The sequence below is a fragment of the Epinephelus lanceolatus genome, chromosome 9 (assembly GCF_041903045.1).
Source record: "Epinephelus lanceolatus isolate andai-2023 chromosome 9, ASM4190304v1, whole genome shotgun sequence".
Taxonomy (NCBI): Eukaryota; Metazoa; Chordata; class Actinopteri; order Perciformes; family Serranidae; genus Epinephelus; species Epinephelus lanceolatus.
The window spans coordinates 17,669,547-17,687,290 of record NC_135742.1 but is presented as its reverse complement, the minus strand read 5'-3'; the positions used below and the strand labels follow the sequence as shown (position 1 = coordinate 17,687,290).

General features: G+C 39.5%; 1 protein-coding gene across 1 annotated transcript; it reads left to right on the top strand.

The window, feature by feature from the left end:
* Nucleotides 1-1,489: 1,489 nt before the first annotated feature.
* mrps27 (mitochondrial ribosomal protein S27) lies at nt 1,490-12,522 on the top strand. Its single transcript, XM_033618737.1, has 11 exons — nt 1,490-1,577; nt 1,876-1,953; nt 3,876-3,946; nt 4,073-4,131; nt 4,755-4,869; nt 6,115-6,193; nt 8,749-8,864; nt 9,020-9,122; nt 9,206-9,348; nt 10,811-10,972; nt 12,032-12,522. The coding sequence occupies exons 1-11, from the start codon at nt 1,505-1,507 to the stop codon at nt 12,278-12,280; spliced, it is 1,248 nt and encodes a 415-aa protein (XP_033474628.1). The 5' UTR covers nt 1,490-1,504; the 3' UTR covers nt 12,281-12,522.
* The last annotated feature ends 5,222 nt before the right edge of the window (nt 12,523-17,744 follow it).

The following is a 17,744-nucleotide window of genomic DNA, read 5'->3' as shown; positions in this document are numbered from 1 at the left end:
CTGCAAACACTTTTCACATGAGAAGAATACAGTGGGAGGAAGTTTCAGGTGGGACTTTTGTAGAAATTAATTGCACACTAAGTATCGGCTCCAAAAACACCAAGAAGAGGACAGAGCACAGCACCAACAAATCAAAACAATAGAACAGAATAGAGAATAGTCAGAGTATATTCCTGAAAAGATGGCTGTATCCCCACTTGTGCGTGTAGAAATGTTTATTTCCTGACAGTACTCCCCAGTGCGGCTCGGTAAGAGCTTCCTGTTTTGCTGGCGAATGAGAAAACGAGATGGTGCTAAAATTCTTCCACGTTTTGTTTAACAAAACTGTCCCACCCTGGTCTCAACCTGTAACCTCCTTTGACTCGCAGCCAAGAAGGTTTACTGTAATTATAGTTAAGGGCCGTCCTCTTAAAAAACAAAAGCACTGACAGAGAGGTGAGGGGACAACAGGTCAACGGCCCTGCACTGCACAGACAAATACACGTTTAAAGTAAATTCTGCAAAAGTTAAACAGATTAGCTCCCATGTAAGGGTCCCAGCATCCCTTTTGCTTTATTTTTGAGGATGTGTCAGGGATTGTCTGCAATCTTTTAAACATGACCTGACAAATCTAATGTCTAGACAAGCTGCAAGAAGCTGTCACCCATGATGCTGAGTAACAAACACTGGCACTTTTTGTGGCTTTAATTTCAGTGCCATATGGCAAAGTAAAGCTGCTGCACTTCTACATCAGTGTGTTTATCTGGTCTGCCTCTTCTTTATGTAAACAGCGCCCTCTGTTGTCACATTATCAGTACTGCGTTTTCAAGTGTCCTGCTCCCTTTGTAAATAAAAAGATTTTTGTATTCAAGAGATTTCTCCTATATTTTTCTCAAAGCACACTCCCATCACAGCATAAGTTTTATTATTTATTTATTCTGTATTTTTCTTTTGGGGGGGGGGGGGGGTATTTTTTTATTTTTGATGTTGTAGTTTGTTAGTCAGAAGTGAACATTTTCTATATAAATTGCTTATAACTGAAGATAAATTTCACATCAATAAATCTAAATGGATAGGCTCCACACATTATTTCTGTGTGTTGCTCGAGGAACTCCAAAGATATATTTTATTTTATTATATTTTATTTTATCATAATTTTGGTTTAATTTCATCTTTAAAAAATAATTTAAAAATCAAACTAATTAAAAAATAAAAAAAAAAAAAATTAAAAAGTGACTGGGCTTTAATAGACTAAATGGTTGGAGGTTTTGTTGTAAATAAAGATTGGGGGAAAAAAAGTTGATTCGGGCTCTTTTTGCGTATTACAGCGTTATTCACCGTGAATGTTTGCCTAAATACTTTTTCTGTTCAAAGGACTAATTTATAAGATTTTCGTTATGTTTGCTAGATTATTTTTACAGTCTATGACTAGGTCTCACTTTTGGTATAACCCGTTTATGTCACTTTAAGTGACGTATTAACCCCCCCCCCCCCTGTCCTGTACAGAAAATGGTATCGTCCAAAGATGGCAGCCTCCGTGTGGAAGCGATGTGTGACTTCAGCTGTCAAAGTTAAATGTTTATCTCCGTCTCTGTTAGGTAAATACATCTTGAATCAAGTCACGATTAAGTCATAGTTTGAAACGGATGCATTTCTTTGCATAACTTTAATTTCTTTGTCCTTCATTGTCGTTATTTGGGTGTTTAAGAGCTAAATGTCCGCAGTTCATGTTGTTAGCTAAATGTGGCTACATTAACCGGCTAACGTTACTTTCAAAACTCAGGTTTTAACACTCTGCTGTTTGCTGTCTCTATGATTCCTTAAAGTAATGTTTACCAGCTTATATACATGTGGTGCTTGTATTTACGTGACCTAGATGACTGTTTGCCTTTGCAGCCAGAAGATGGTTGCTCTCAGCAGCTTACACAGACACCAAAGTGTGGGAGGCGAGAGAGAAAGATCCTCACAACCTGGGTAAGAGATTCAGCTTATAATGCTAATATGCTCACACTACAGTTAATACAGTAGTGTGAATGTCTGTCTATATGTGACTGTATTTACAGTCAGTCTTTGAGTTATAGACCCAGACTGGTGACCTTTCCAGATAGGAATGATCTCCTGCACTTGATAAGCAGTTTAGATAGAGAATGGGTGGACAAAGCACAGGTTATGCTTTGCTTGCAGGCAAAAAGAGGACACATTTCAGTGCTACTGTGATGCTGTAAGCTGTAAAGTATAAATTGGTAAAGATGCAGCCCCTTAGTTGGGAGATATAAGGTTAAAGTTATTTTATTGTCTCCCACGGGAGAATATTATCTCGGGTTTAGGGAAATTGCTGCATCAAAACCAAAAATTTAAAATGACGTACATCAAATAAGAAAACGTGCAGATGCTAGCCTGAGATCAAACATCCAGCCAGTTAGTCACAAAGCCATTCACTCTGTTTAAAACTGAAGTGAAAACAGCCTACACACCTTAATACATTAATTACGCACAAGCAAAAAATATGTCTCACTTGACATGCTTATAAGCAAACACACGATCAGTGAAAAATGCAGAGTGCCTCCCTACCCTTCTGCCTATCTTCCAGGAGTTGTCCATTGATTATAATCAGTTTAACTGACAGAGGGTAAAATGGATGTTTATAACCAGGGATGCACGATGATGTCGGCACGTCATTGTCATAAGACGATATTGGCTTTAAAATGAAATATCAGAATCGGCCAACATGCTTTTCTTAATTTGCACAATGAATGAATGAATAATATATATACTGAAAGGTATTGTAGTTCATGTCTCCATCTGCTGGTGGGCCATTACTATAAGAATATGCATGCATATTATTATGTTAATTCCACGATAGAAGAGACTTGATGATCACTAAAATTTAGTAGAAAAAAGTGGATATATCGATATCGTTATCGGTCATCGGTCAATTGAGGTGTTACCTATCAGCATATCGCATATCCTTAAAAAATCCGATGTCCTGCATCCCTATTTATAATGATTGGGCTTCCATAAGGGGTCTTCCAGAATTCATGAGCACATACTCAGAGTTCAGTACATGAGAAGGGTCAGATAAAATCCCGTTGGCCTTCCTGCTGGATATCAGACCTTTAGGTACAACCTGAAATTCATCAAAAGTTCTCAAAGTTGGCATTGAACGCCTAGTCAAATGCTATTTCCTCCTTTGATAAAATGTTCATATAGTGCAGTGTATATTGTGTTTAATTTTTGTTAAACACCGAAGTCATACTTGTTTTGTAATATGTATTATGTTCCTCAACCTAAGATATCAAAAGTACGGTCTGGGTTTTGACGCTGAAACTCAAATATTGTAAAAGCACCATCATTGATATCTAGCCCTACTATGATCACTGGTTACATATGAGATGAAATGTGACATGTAGCTGACATATATCCACATCCAGGGGTATTGGTTGCAGATAATCTAACGTCAAAAGAATGATGACATACTTACGTTGCATGAAAAAGCTGAATGCAGCAGTCCAGCACCAAATGTTACTCTGTGTGCACTTGATGAGCACAGGGTGGCACTGTAATGCTGCAGCCTCATGGTGCTCGGAGCGGTAACTGTTCAATAGTGTGGATAGAATTACGCTCAGAGTGTCATGGCATAAGTGAAAAGAAAAATAATAATACTAAAGTTTTGAGATTAACTATTTTGAGTAAGTTTTGAAAAGTTTTAAATGGATCACAATTGATGATAAAAAATGTGATGACATAATCAAATACCTTTTTATTTGGTGCTGTTATGTCTCAAGCAGTGTATCGTATTGGCATGTTGTATTGTAATAGAAATTCTGAAAAGTTTGTTCATGACATTATAAATTGTATTATAGTCTTGTTTTGGTTTTGGTTTTCTTAACTTACAGCTGTACTGGCCACCAATATGGACCTGACATATGAAAGGAATTTCCCAGTTAGCTCTCTGACTGTGTCACGGGTAAGCTCTACATTTAAATCGCTTGTATTTTATTTGTTTGTGGTAAAACTGTTGCTGATAAATTAACAAATACATTTTAATTTGATGGCAGAAGTTTGCAACAACTGTTTATTTTTTCTGTTTCAGTTTGTTGACAACATTTCATCTCGAGAGGAAGTCGATCAGGCAGAGTACTACCTTTACAAGTAAGATGGATCCTTTTTTACTCCTTCTGAATCAGTATCTGCATCTTCACGTCTGTGTCAGACCTCTGCTGCTTCCTTGGTTTTTGTGGCACCGAGTTGTGTGTGCTTTTCTTGGAATGAATTGTCTGTTTAGTTTGTCTGTTTTGGTTTATGTTGGGTCACATGCTTTTCTTTGTTCGGGGCAACTCCAGACCTTTCCTGTTTACTCCTTCCTCTGGAATCTGCACCCATTCTTGTGATTACAAGATTTAGTATATTTCACAATTGCACTGTCGTTCACGGTGCATTCATTTTCATAATTGGTTGAAAATTGGATATCTGCCCTTTCACTTTGGGGAGTTTGTAAACAATAATTATCCTTATTAATACATTAAACTATTTTTGAGACGTGTTTGTGTTGATTGTTAGTGCTGAGTTTTTAGGATGAAGCTGTCAGATTGGCTGTTTGCTCTTCTGTTGGTTCAACTACTGAAATAGTTTCTTGTGACAGTCAAATGTGGTTGCATATCACTTCTTCTCTTCCTGTCATCTTATCTTGCACATTAATAAAGTAGAGCTGTGATAGATGTATAAGAAAAAAAACATGTTTTTTTTTCTTTTCTTTTTTTTTTTTATCTCTCCAGATTTCGTCACAGTCCAAACTGCTGGTACCTGAGAGACTGGACCATTCACAGTTGGGTCAGGCAGTGTCTAAAATATGGGGCCAGAGAGAAGGCCCTGCACACACTTAAAAACAAGGTACACAACATATAATAATCTCCCCTTCTTAAAGGGGTACGTAAAGGGATTTTTAACCAGCTTTGTGTCATCTTGCCAGCGCCCAGATCTCCCTGCTCATGTCTCAACTCAAATTGGGCTGTTGCTACTACAGATTGTACTTCCACATTTCCGTATGCCTGCCGCTACGGGCATAAAGAGTATAGAAGTAGAGAAACATGTTTTGGCTTACTGTTTAACTGTAAGTTTGTATCCAGCCAGCTGCCATATTGTTTCCTGTGTCAAAACGGCCAAGCTCGGGCTGCCTAGTAGCTCACTTGGTAGAGTAGGGGCCCCATGTACAAAGGCTTTGTCCTTGTTGCAGCAGCTGGGGGTTGGACTCCGACCTGTAGCCCTTTGCTGCATGTTGTCCCCCTGCTACACCAATACTGTCCTATCAATTAAAGGCAAAAAAACCCTAAAAAAAAAACATATCAAAAGAAACAGCCAAGCTTGCGTTATGTCACCCACCAGTGGGAGCATTTATTGGTCTGATTTGGTGCAGTGCATTCTGGTAGTTGTAGGTTTTCTACCTCTTGAGCAGCAGCAAATAACACAGTCCTTTCCCGCATTCTTCTCTGATCACGTAGCACCAATTTCAAAACTATTTGTGTCTTTCTGATACATAGATAGCCCAGTTTTATAGAAAGACCATCTTTCTAGCAGTGAAATGCTTCTTTAAAACCATAAACCGAACACAGAGGACTCTTTGGTCAATATAAAGGAAACCCATCTTTATAATCAGAGAGGAAATCTGATAAGAGGCTCCTGATCAGGGCCGACAGCTGCAGTTATCTGGCAGTGTGATCCAATTTTAACCTCCCAGATGCATTTTCAAACTAATCTGAGCAGCGCAAATAACATGAAACATGTTTGACATTTTCAGCCCAGCGTGCGTACTGCTCCTGAGCGAGTCGTAGTATCTGGGAATCACTGAATTATTCCAAAAGCAGAGATGCGCACCAGCCAATTATGTGTTTACAGTGAGGTAAAGCGGAGCATGCTCAGTCAGTATGGCCACCTCTGATGTTGTTTTGATTGGTGTCATGTAACTGTGAGATAAGAGGTTTCAGTGTCAGTGATGCATTAGGAACCAGCAGTTGTGTTATTGTGTGATATACTGTGGAACCTCTTTACCAAATCATGAGGGGTAAACGGTGAATGTTCACGCATAAATAATGCAAAAGAATTGTGTTTGTTTATGTGTGTGTGTGTGTGTGTGTGCAGGTCCAGTATGGGATATTTCCTGATGACTTCACCTTCAACCTGCTCATAGATTCTTACATTAAGGATGGAGACTTAAAAAGTAAGGCCTTTTTAAAGCATGTTTTTAATGAAATATTTGGGGAAAATAAGGGTCAGACAGACTGACATAAAGTGAAACCGCTGCAGACACATTCTTGTTGACTGGAGTTAAAACAGACTGTCTGTCAAACCACTAAAATCAGATTTCAAACATTTCTTTCCTTGTTTGTAAAAGACAGAGGTGAAGGGGAAGCCTGTTATTTTTTCTGTAATAACAGTAGACAGTAAACAATACATCATTTTTGGCACAAAGTGAAGGCACATTGATAATATTACAGTGTTTTCAGTTGCATGTTGAACTTTAGTGTTTATGCTGTATGACTTCAGTCTTTCAACTCAAATCCAATGTTGTTTTTTCATTACTTTTAAGAATGAATCTGGCAGTATTTTATATTTTCTACTTATGTTATTGTCTACACTTGAAGGCGCCACCTGTCAGATTGAAGGTGGAAAAAGGAGTCCTTTTTATTATGGCACTTGGTCTTGGAATGACCTGCAGGCTAGACGCAGAGTAGACTCCCTCGTCTCTCTAACCATTTTTTAAACTGGTCTTGCTACAATTTATAACAATCTTGGCATGTCTTGATGCCTTTTTATGTATGTATTGTACATTATTTCTATACACTCAACATCGTTTGATGAGTGGACAGTAGTTTATCACTCCGTACTATTTATTATGTAGTGTTTAGTATTTTATTGTATGTATGTAAATGACATGTACTTGACGTAACTTGCTGTCTTCTTGGCCAGGTCACCACTGAAGTTGTTTTTTAACTGGTTAAATAAAGGTTAAAAAAAAAAAAAGCAGTCTCAGGCAAAGGCAAAACCATTACATTTAATGTTTATGTTTATGACAAATACAGTTTACACAAAGAATAGTAGTAAAATTATCCAAGACATTGTTTCACAGCATTTATAGCTACTGCTAAATTTCACTGCCTGTCCCAAGATCCCATTGACAAGTTCTGCCTGAGTAACTAAAACCTGGTGTATCTTATTCCTCGGTCTTATAAAGCTCCATTATTGTCCAAAAAGCTATTAAACACATCAATGAGGCACACTGATGTCAGTAAGTACGTTTCCATCCACCTGCTATTATACGAATTTTCATTTTGTGCATAAAAAAACGTGAATGGAAAAGTATGTATGACTGTACATAAAGATGTAAAAAAATAGAGGTGGAAACCACAGCATCTTGCTAGCCCCCTGGCGACTTGCTGCAGTATAGGCCATGAACCCCACCCCCTCCATGTTAGCAGATGGAACGTGGGCCGAACTAAAAGATCAAAATACACGTCAACTGAATTTTTCCCCAAAGATTGTTTCTGTAATTTTACGTAGCTGTTATCAAGCTGTTGTATGTTCAAGAGTTTGTTTTGCCAAAAAGCTTGGTTTTAACTAGCCATTTAATGCTACAAAAAGGGACTGTGACATCATGAATGGCAGCTGTGTGTGTGTCAGTCGCTGGGTTTATGGACGGGAATTCGATACTACAGCTCCACTTCCCACTGATGTGCAGACTCCAGCTCCAAATGACTTCCCCAGCGCAAGATAGCAGCGCCTGTCTCCAGGATATTTTGGCTTCATTTTTGTATAGAGGGAGGAAGTGGATACACATTGTCCATCTTTATATACAGTCTGTGGTCTGGACCAGTGTGATGAGGAGACTGTGACATTTCTCGAATTAATACATGAAACAAACATATATGCCATGTTTCCATCACATTTACCACAAGTAATTTTTGTTTGTTTGTGTTTTGACTGGCGCTCTTCTTTACTGAAGTGGTTTAATGACACCTAACTGGAGAATTAGTGCCACCAACTGTATGTTGATGAATATTCACATCTAACAGTAGTAAATGATGCATTAATTAGCATTTTCTTTTAATTTTTGTTTAATAATTGGGCTAAATTTCAGTGGAGACGTGGCTTTTTTAATTTCAGTAAAGGTGACTGAAGGGATCTGCAAGAGCAGCAACTTGAACGTCCAGTGTGTAGGATTTTGGGGCATCTACTGGCAGAAATGGAATATAATATTCATAGCTATGTTTTCATTAGTTTATAATCACCTGAATCAAACACCCCTTGTGATTTTGTTACCTTAGAATGGGCCGTTTATATCTAACATTTCCTCTGAGTCTCTACTATAGCCCAGAACAGACAAGTCATACACTGGCTCTAAATTGCGCCATTCTCATTCTCACATTGGCCACCGTAGTTCCCCCATATGCTTGGCACACAGGAGAGGTGTCTGTTCTGCAGCCTCACTGTATTCTGTTAAATGCTTTTGATTGTAAAACTTAATCTCCTTAATGCTCCCACCCTGCTGAGTCATTTAATTTTATGATAACTGAAAGGAAATCCCTGTTTTATCGGCTAACACTTAATTTAAGTAGTGTAACAATAACAGTTTACACAGCACTTATCTATAAAAGTATTCATCGTAGCCTTATAAAAAAACAATTAAAGGATATAAATGATAATGTACATTATAGAAATAATAGAACAGAACTGTAAATGAGGAGCTGATGTTATGTTTTTGTTGTAATTATACAGGCGCGTGCTCTGTGGTCGAAGAGGTGATGCTTCAGGAGGCCTTCAACCTTCCCTCCACACAAATCCTGTCTCTGTACGCCCTGGGCAGTTACCTAGCAACCAGACCACAACTCACTGTGAGTGAAACAGCAGCAACATGGGAGGTGCCATGAAAACAGATGATACCAGAATATTGTTATGCTTGGAAATACAGTACATCAACACATATATGTTGCAGCAGGACTGACAAATATGCTCCAGATAAGATGCATACACTTCTCTCTGTGTTCAGGTGTCAGAGGAGCGGGCGTTGGGAGCATCACTGCTCATCTGTGGACTGACACAAGACAACACTATTGGCCTCAGCGCTCAGCTGCTTGGCAATGCTCTGCTGGGTGTGTATTTTAGCTTCCTCCCCCACTGTGTTATGTTTTTTATGCTGTTTGTCTCATTTTTCAACTCCTCCTTCTTCATCCAGGCAAGATGGAGATGTTGAAGGGCATACACACTGTGTTCAAAGGGATGCCTCTCTTCTGGGGTCATGGGTATCTGGACCGAGCGCTGGCTGTCATGGAGAGAGTGGCTGCTGCCTCTGGTGACGTCAAGCTGTCCAAAGACACAGTAAGGACATCAAATTCATTCGTATTTTATTTTGTGTGTGTAGTCATAATACCCAAAAAATCATCTGGTAAGGAAAAAATGTAAACATACATTGCTATTGTTTAAAGTATGTTCGTAAAAATCCCAAAACATGTCTAACATTAGGCAAAATACGGTCCTTGCATTGCTGATTTAAAATCTATTGCTGCATTGCCTAACCGTTAAAATGTCACTAGTATCACGTGATACACGCAGACCAGACCGACTTTGCTTCATAGCTAAGGCTGCGCCTCCTTTTTGGGAAACAAATCACGGAGTCAGGAGAGAAACAGGAAAATGCAGCTGAAAAGCTGTTGTTTAGCAGGTTAAACAAGGCTTTCGCAGGTTTAAGGTGCATAAAATACTGAATATTTACTGACCCAAAATAACTACCTAAGACATCTTTAAAACACTCAGATCCATGGGATTTATTAACAAATAAAACAAGACAACAAAAATCCCAGGCTGGGAGGCAGCAGGACCAGCAGTCCCCACACCAGAGGCCTCTCTCCTCTGCTGCTGGTACATGAGCTCCTAAGCACCTCCTCCACGCCAGGTGCAGTGCACCTCGTTAAGCAATGCAGCACACCTGGGCAGATCTACAATGGAGGGAAAAGGGACAGCAGCACAGAACACATACAGTCTGCAACAGTAGCAAGACCTAGCAGCGTGCTTATTGGCAACTGCCTGGAAATATGTGTGTAACATTGTATAGTGGTATCGCTGTACAGGCCTGTCCATCCATCCATTTTTCAGTCTTTGTTATTAATCTTCTCCACCCACTGTGGGTTTCAACGTCAAACAAACATATTTTCCCAAAGTTTTAAGACTGTTCTTGATTCACCTTTCTTTCAAACAGGAGTCTGTGTTGACACACACACAGACACAGTAGAGACTGTTGTTACTTTCCAGGTGGGGCTCATGACACAGACAGTCTTCATCTGCTGAGATGAAACACACACGCTGTCATATTGTTGTTATTTTTACATGTATGCACGAATGCACAGTCGGGTGTAGTGCCTCTAATCCCCCCCAGTGCTGTCCAGTTCAATAGTCCAGCTTTGTCCATGTCTAATGAGATTTTGAAGAGCCTGGAGCACAGAGGATGTCTGTGAGAATCAACACAACAGCAACTAAACGGCTTGTGTCAGACAGCGGCACAGCCATAACGCAGACAGAGCAGATAACACTGTAGGACAGAAGGGAAATATTACACCGCCTCAGGTGACAGTTAATCTTACCTCTTGCTAAGATTAAGAGGTGAGGTGTCCGGCCTTTTTCATCATTACATGCCTGTTCTATTATGTAAAAAAAAGAAAGAAAAGGACTCGTCTTTTAAAGTTAAAAATATGTAACTTTTAATCAGGTAATTCAGTATAAATCAGATAAAGACTTTTCAGGTTTCAGTACTGCATCCTTAACATTCACTATTGTTATTCTGCAGCTGGACCACATGAATGAGTTGCTACAGGAGCTGTCTTCGACCTCAGACAGCGACTCCTCAGGAGAGGAGTCAGCAGGCGAAGAAGACAAGAAAGAGGAAGCTGTAGATGAAGATGATCAGGCCGAGCAGGCAAAGCTGCCTCAGTATGTCAGCAGATTCAAGGTGGGTGTTTTTTGTGTGCAGCAGGTGTGCTTTTATTTGTACCAACTGAATTTCCTTAATTCTTCCTTGTTAGGGTGAACCAGTAAACATGATGAACAGTGTTTCCGGTCATGGCTCTGAGTGGGCCGCATACTGAGGGTTTTTAATTTATTTTTAAACACTTAATCGAATACTAAGAGACACATATGAGACACAATCGGCAGTATTAGACAAAGTTTTTGAGTCAGTGATCTTAAAGATGGGCAAAGTGCGTCATTGTTACCCATTCTTCCTATTCTTAAGATGAGACTGGCCTAGAGCAGTGTTCGTGTCAATGAGCGATGCTGTCTGCTGGTTGGGCCACCTCCATGATAATAATAGTATCACAGTGATTAAGCAAGCAGGATGCCACCTTTCCATTGATTCTGTTTTGTCAGTTTAATCTGGCTTTGCTCTGTTGTCAAATGCAGAGGGAAATGTTTTTATTAATGGCCATTTAATGATTTAACTGAAAGATGGTTTCATTGGTGGCTATCTGATCTGATCAACAATTTTTTTTACCACACTTCTACTGTGGCTCCATATTTAAAGTGCCATCTTGAGTTTCTTTTTACTTTCACTTTTTACAGAGTGATCACACTAACAATGACAACACTTTCACAGTCAGCAGTTCATTTCATTTCCACTGGGTGTCCACCCCTTGTAGGCTCACTAAAGGGTGTGTCCGTCAGAACCAATCCCATCTGTTAAAAGCAATCATCACACCTAGCAATGGGGTCAACCACACCTCTTCACAAAAAAGTTTTTGTCCCTTCCTCGCTCAGAGTTGCTCTGAGAATTTTCCTAAATCACTCCTAAGCTAGGACTCCTTACTAAAAGTTTTGAGGCTTAGTCAGGAGCTTTCTGAATCAGAAATCCAGACCTTAATGTATTTTACTGCCTGTGACTCCAGATAACCAGCCAACCTTTGAAATGAATAGAGCCCACTGGTTTGGAGGGTTTCACTCAAGTCATTTAAATGATGTGATGAGGTCAATGTTGGGTGCTTGAACTTCCTTTTTGGTTTCCCTGCCTCTACAGGAACTCAGCAGTCAGCTGGAGTCTCAGGGTAAAGTCGACTCTGCCTCCTTCCAGGCTTTAGTAACGGCTCTGGCCCAGGAGAACTTGGCCACCGTGGAGAAACCCGACTTGGAGCAGTATGAGAGGCGGGTGCAGGCCTGGGAGTCTGAGAAAAGGCAGCTGATCCAGAGAGAGAAGGAGATGAGGGAGAAGGCCGAGCAGGAGAAACTGGAGCGCTTAGCAGGCAAAGCTGCAGCCCAGCAGGCATAGAGATGATGGAGATGGAGGGAATCAACATCACTGAACTGTCCACTGAGTATGCACATTAATATTATGTAAGAGGAGATTTATGTCTGTTAAATTGTGAAACATTGTCATCATTACATCTGCTTGTCACCAGTTGTAAATAACCATTGTTTTGTGCTAATGCAGTAAGTATTGATCTGTTTTTATAGAGTTAAATAAGGCCAATCATACATTGTCAAAATAAAATTCATTTCATTTGCAACAGAGATTGTGTGTCGCAGTTATTATTTCTCTGGGATGATGTAATTATCGGTACATATGCACATATTAATTGTTGAGCCTGACTGTCGGGTGACCTCATGTAAGCAAACAGAAGGGAAAGCTGGGGAGAGATCTCACCATCACATCTTCCCCCCACTCCTCCTTCTCTCTGCCTGCAGTCGTCTGCGTGTGTGCGTCTGTCAAAAGCTGTAAGTTTTCTCACAGGGGATTGAAAGGGGTATTGCACAGAAGAATTTGCTGATAAGCCACTCTACAAAAAAGCAAATTCTTTGGAAAGGAATGCATTTACTGTATGGGCAGAAACATTTTTGTTCACAAAGGAAAACATAAATCCTGCAGTATAGATCCTGATAACTTAGAATAGACCCTAAGTGAACTTCTGTGTTTGTTAAAAACTGAAAATATATTTATGACAATGCATCAGCTCATACACAAACAGCACTCACTGGTAAAAACCGCACATGTTAACTGGCAAATAGAGTAAAGCCCGCATTGTTAAGACTCCACCGAAAGATAAGATAATAGATCTCGGGAGAAGAAAATGCCACTGTGGTTGAGAACGTAACACATTCATTCCACATTATGTTGCAGCTATTCAGTATTCAGAACATGGTCTTGGGAAACAGCCTGGTATGCGGTCCAGGATGAATGAGCAGCAGAAAATGTGGTAACAAGGAGGCTCCTTATTGACTGCTCTCCTTAAAGCAGCTTTGCATTTATGTCAGAGTTTTCTTATATATGAGCACTGGAAGCGCAATTCAGCTGTTAGAAAATATCATAACTCACAATTAGTCCCTTTTGAACATCATAATATGGAGGTATTATTCTATCCACCTCATGACATTGAGAGAGTAATGTTTTACTTGACCTTGTAGACCGTCTAAAGTGAGGGTCCATTGCGCTTTCTCACTTGGATCTGGTTGTCTGAATTTTAATCCAGTGGTTTCCAACTGGTGGGTCGTGGTTCAAAAGTGGTCCGCGGGGCTATTCTCAGTGGACCACAAGTGACTCTCAAACGTGTCAAGTTTGTAGAGAACACACTTTATTAATTAATGAAATAGTTGAGAAATAATTCATAACTTGTCTCAGCTCTAGCAGTAGTTAAAGGCTTGGGCTGAGCCTTGAATGCTTTTGATGTCTGGCTCCGCCCCTGGTAACTACCATGAATAAAAGTGCAACTATCTTCTTGGTCTTGTAACAGCGAAGTCTTTCCTCAGGCCTTTTGTGTGTGTGTGTGTGTGTGTGTGTGCGCGCTTATCTCCTCTTGAGTTTTGACTGTAAAATCTGTAGACAATGCATTAGCTCTTATCTGCAGTAAAAAATGGGTCACTCATGTTTCTTTGTCACCTTCTCATCCTCGAGCTCAACTAAAGATCAGTGTTTTAAGAGTAACATCAGTGTTTACATTTCTTGGTCGAAAGGTTTTTTGGACGTCATTTCGGGTGTTTGAGCGAGTTTCACACACATGTGCTAACACTGGTGATGAAGTCAATCAGCTGAGACGTGATGAGGGGAAAAAGTCAGGAAGTTTGACAGTCACACATCAGCAGTTATCTGATGCCCAGAGCCTTTTAAGTGTCTTAAAAGACCTGTGTGTGTTTTTGTGGAGGGGGAGGGGAGGTTCATAGGGGAACTGTGTAATGGATTATTTGACATATGTAAATATTACAGAACCTGGGAAGAAAAGGGGATGCATTAGACATTATCAGTGTTGAGCCTGGATACAGAACACCTGCTACTGTACAAACCATTTATCTCAACCAGGAAAGCGTGTTTGTAGAATAAAAGCACTGGTGAGAGAATTTCAAACAAAGGCGGCACATCCTCATCTAATCTTTTAGGTTCAGTACGGACAGTACCTTCTACTAAATGCCTGATTTGTACATTTTTAACCACTTATATGCAGCAGAGGTTTTATCTCCCCATTTCTGCACTTATCCTTTTCATGTAACACAAAATATATTGTGTTTTTACTTAAGTCAACAGGGTTTGGTTCCTATTTTTGATTTGTAAGTAATTTAAATCTGAGACTGCTGTGTCTGTCCTGTTCTGTAAAGCAGATAACAGGATAAGATGCTGCTGGTTGTGTTGTTCTCGGCTCCGAATAAACGTGTTTATTAGTCTTTCATTATTTATCAAGGTCAGCTGCTTCATATTTAACATTTTAGAGATAAGTGAAAACAAATTATGTTTAATTTGTTAAGCTGTTTGTTTTGAGGGCATGCACGGCTTTTATCTGTCCCGACATTGGTGTATTGCTCACATATTAAACAGTAATAAATTAGGCAGACGTGCAGAGCTAATTAGGAATTGGATTTATGTGCTGTGTGGTTCATTTTTTCATTTTGTCATCATCAGCTGATATATGTAACCTTTTCGAGATATTAAAATGTCTGTATCAATGCTGTAGAAACATCCTCAGTTTTTCAATTTAAAACATTTACTACAAAACACCATCTTATAAAAATGTTTCCATGAGTACCACTGCCTTGCGAATCTACAATAGCCTGCCTTGCTCTGCCTCTGATTGGCTTTCCCTGACATTCTTACAATGAGGCAACGAGGACTAGCCAGTCATAGGGAGAGTGGGAGAGTCCTTCCTTCGCTATCCTAGGATTTGCAAATCTGCCACCGCCTTATGTCATAAAAAAACATGATGTGGCTAAGGCATGCATTTGGCTTGGAAGCATGTGAAAAACAGACGCATTTTATTTTTAGCACTTTTTCCTTTTTTAAACACAGGTGTTTGATGGATGCATAGCAATGAGTATATGTATCTATTTATAGTGACATAAATATAACATAATATGACAGTTAAAAAAAGTATTTTGGAGCCTAGTTGTTAGAGTTAAACATACAATATGTATGTTCTTGCCACTAGGAGGCTCATTAAAAACAATACCAAAATACAAAGCAATGTCGTTAATGCAGTCAGTTTCTCCTGGTTAGGATTCTGTCAGTGCTCCCTGTTAAGATGGTCTTCATCTTACTGTGTGTAAGATTTCAGGAGATTTAGTGGCATCCAGTCATGAGGATTACAGATTGCAGCCATCTGAAACTTCCCCTTTGTTAAAATTTCTTGTTCAGGAGGTTTTTATCGTGAGCTGAATTATCCACAGACAAGGTGATATAAACCTGTAAAAACACAGGGTAAAACAGTGTGATGCTAAAAATCAGAATTTCTCTGATGCTATTTAGCTTGTCCCGGAGGGGCTACTAGCCCAGCTCCTGCGAATTTTTACCTACCTTTTTTCTGATTACTTAAGATCCAGATGTTCAGGAGGTTTTTAGCAGGAGCCGAATCACTTGCAGAGGTCTCCTCCTCTCCAAAAAAAAAAAAAAAAAAACAGACCCAGTGATTTAAACCATTAGAAACACTGAATAAAGCAGTTTAACATTAAAAGAGGCTTGAGTCAAGCTGCTGCTAATGTTTGCTTCTCTGATAACTAAATATCCAGACATCAGATGACTAAAAGTCCTCATCTAGTTAAAACATATGGTTAAAATCGACCAAGACCTAAAAAGTGTATCATAACAATGTGACTTACAGTTGGATATAGAGTCAATTTAGCTTTTGGCAGACCTGACACATACACAAATACACAATAAAATATATGATATTGGTCTTGTCCTTTTTAGACATTTTAATGTGGAAAATTACATTGATACAATTAAGTAAACAATGAGGAAATCCCTTCTCAGATGATAGTTAACATACGGTTTGGACAATAAATTAGTACTTTTTTCCATTTTCCATTATCTCTGTCAACCTCTGACCATTCAGTGCCTCAACATTGTATCTACAAAGCTTTTTGAAAGAGTGTTGACCCAACACTGAGGTGATGATGTGGATAAAACACGAGTGTTTAGAGATGATGTAACTGTTGGGCAAGACGTATCACAGCTGTCACACTGGGAGCGGCTGTAGCTCCGGTCGTGGCGCTCACACCACCATGATCAAAAAAAGTTTTCATAAAGAAAAATAATCTATAAGAAAATACACCCAAAATAAATAATCCTTATCGTCCCTGGCTTTGAGTTATAGGAGCATGTGGTAATTACTGATGAGAAATTGCCAGCAGGAGATTCATTGATAGAAGCTGAAGCAGCCACGTAAAAGATAAGACTAATTGCAACAAGAGAACAATGTATCATGTGATTGGTTAGATATGTCATCAAAGAAAAATTATCATGTAAGATATTAATTTCATAATTGTTGGTTAAGCAGCCAGCAAGCTTTATAATCAATCAGTTTAATCAGCTCTTATAATCACCATGTGAATCATGATCCAAGAAAAGGGGAGGGGGTTTCAAAACACTTTGCACATTATTTTTGAGAAGGTTTTGAGAATTATATTTTCTCCTCTCACTATGCATGATGCAGGTGAGCTTCAGAGGTACTGGTAGGTGGATTTTGTTACTTTGATAGCTGTTTACTCCTGTTATCAGTCTTTTTGTTAAGCTGAGCTAACCAGCTGCTGGCTCCAGCTACATATTAACCGTAGAGACATGAAAGTGGTATTGATCTTCTCATCTTACTTGCAGCAAGAACTTGGACCAATGTATTTCCTAAAATGTATGCAGGAAGTGAATGAATGAATGAAACCGTTGTTGCCTAAAGAGGAACTTGCTGTGCACAGCTGATGTTGACAGAATATCAAAACACACATCAGCAACAACAGCACACATGTAACATAAAACAGTCATCATACAAGCATCATAAAAGGTTATAAAAGCGTCATCATTGTGAAATCAGTAAAGGGCATTAGGTTCAAGAAGTGCCAGTACCACATCATGTGATCAGAGCTTGTTAAGCAGCTGAATGCTGTGTGAGACAGATGATGTGATTACTATTTTAGGCCACATTCTGGGCATGTTACACCAACAAACTGAAGGTAAGAGTTCATTTTCAGACCGTGGAGGGTGCAGTGGATCTGCTGTGATAAAGTCATGGTGTTCTGCTCTGCCATGTGAGTAATACTGCACATTGGTACTCCAGAAACAACCCCCCACCCCCAGGTTGAGAGTGAGTTACTGGCCCAAGCGAGGGAGTTCAAGGGTTTTGTTCATGAGATGGATCGTGGTTTGGTGCGGCGTCTGTAGTGGGACACTGTGCTGGACTGTCATGGTGAAGAGAAAGCTGAACCAGAAGGCAAAGCTTTTGATTTACTGGTCCATCAACGTCCCAACCCTCACCTATGGTCAT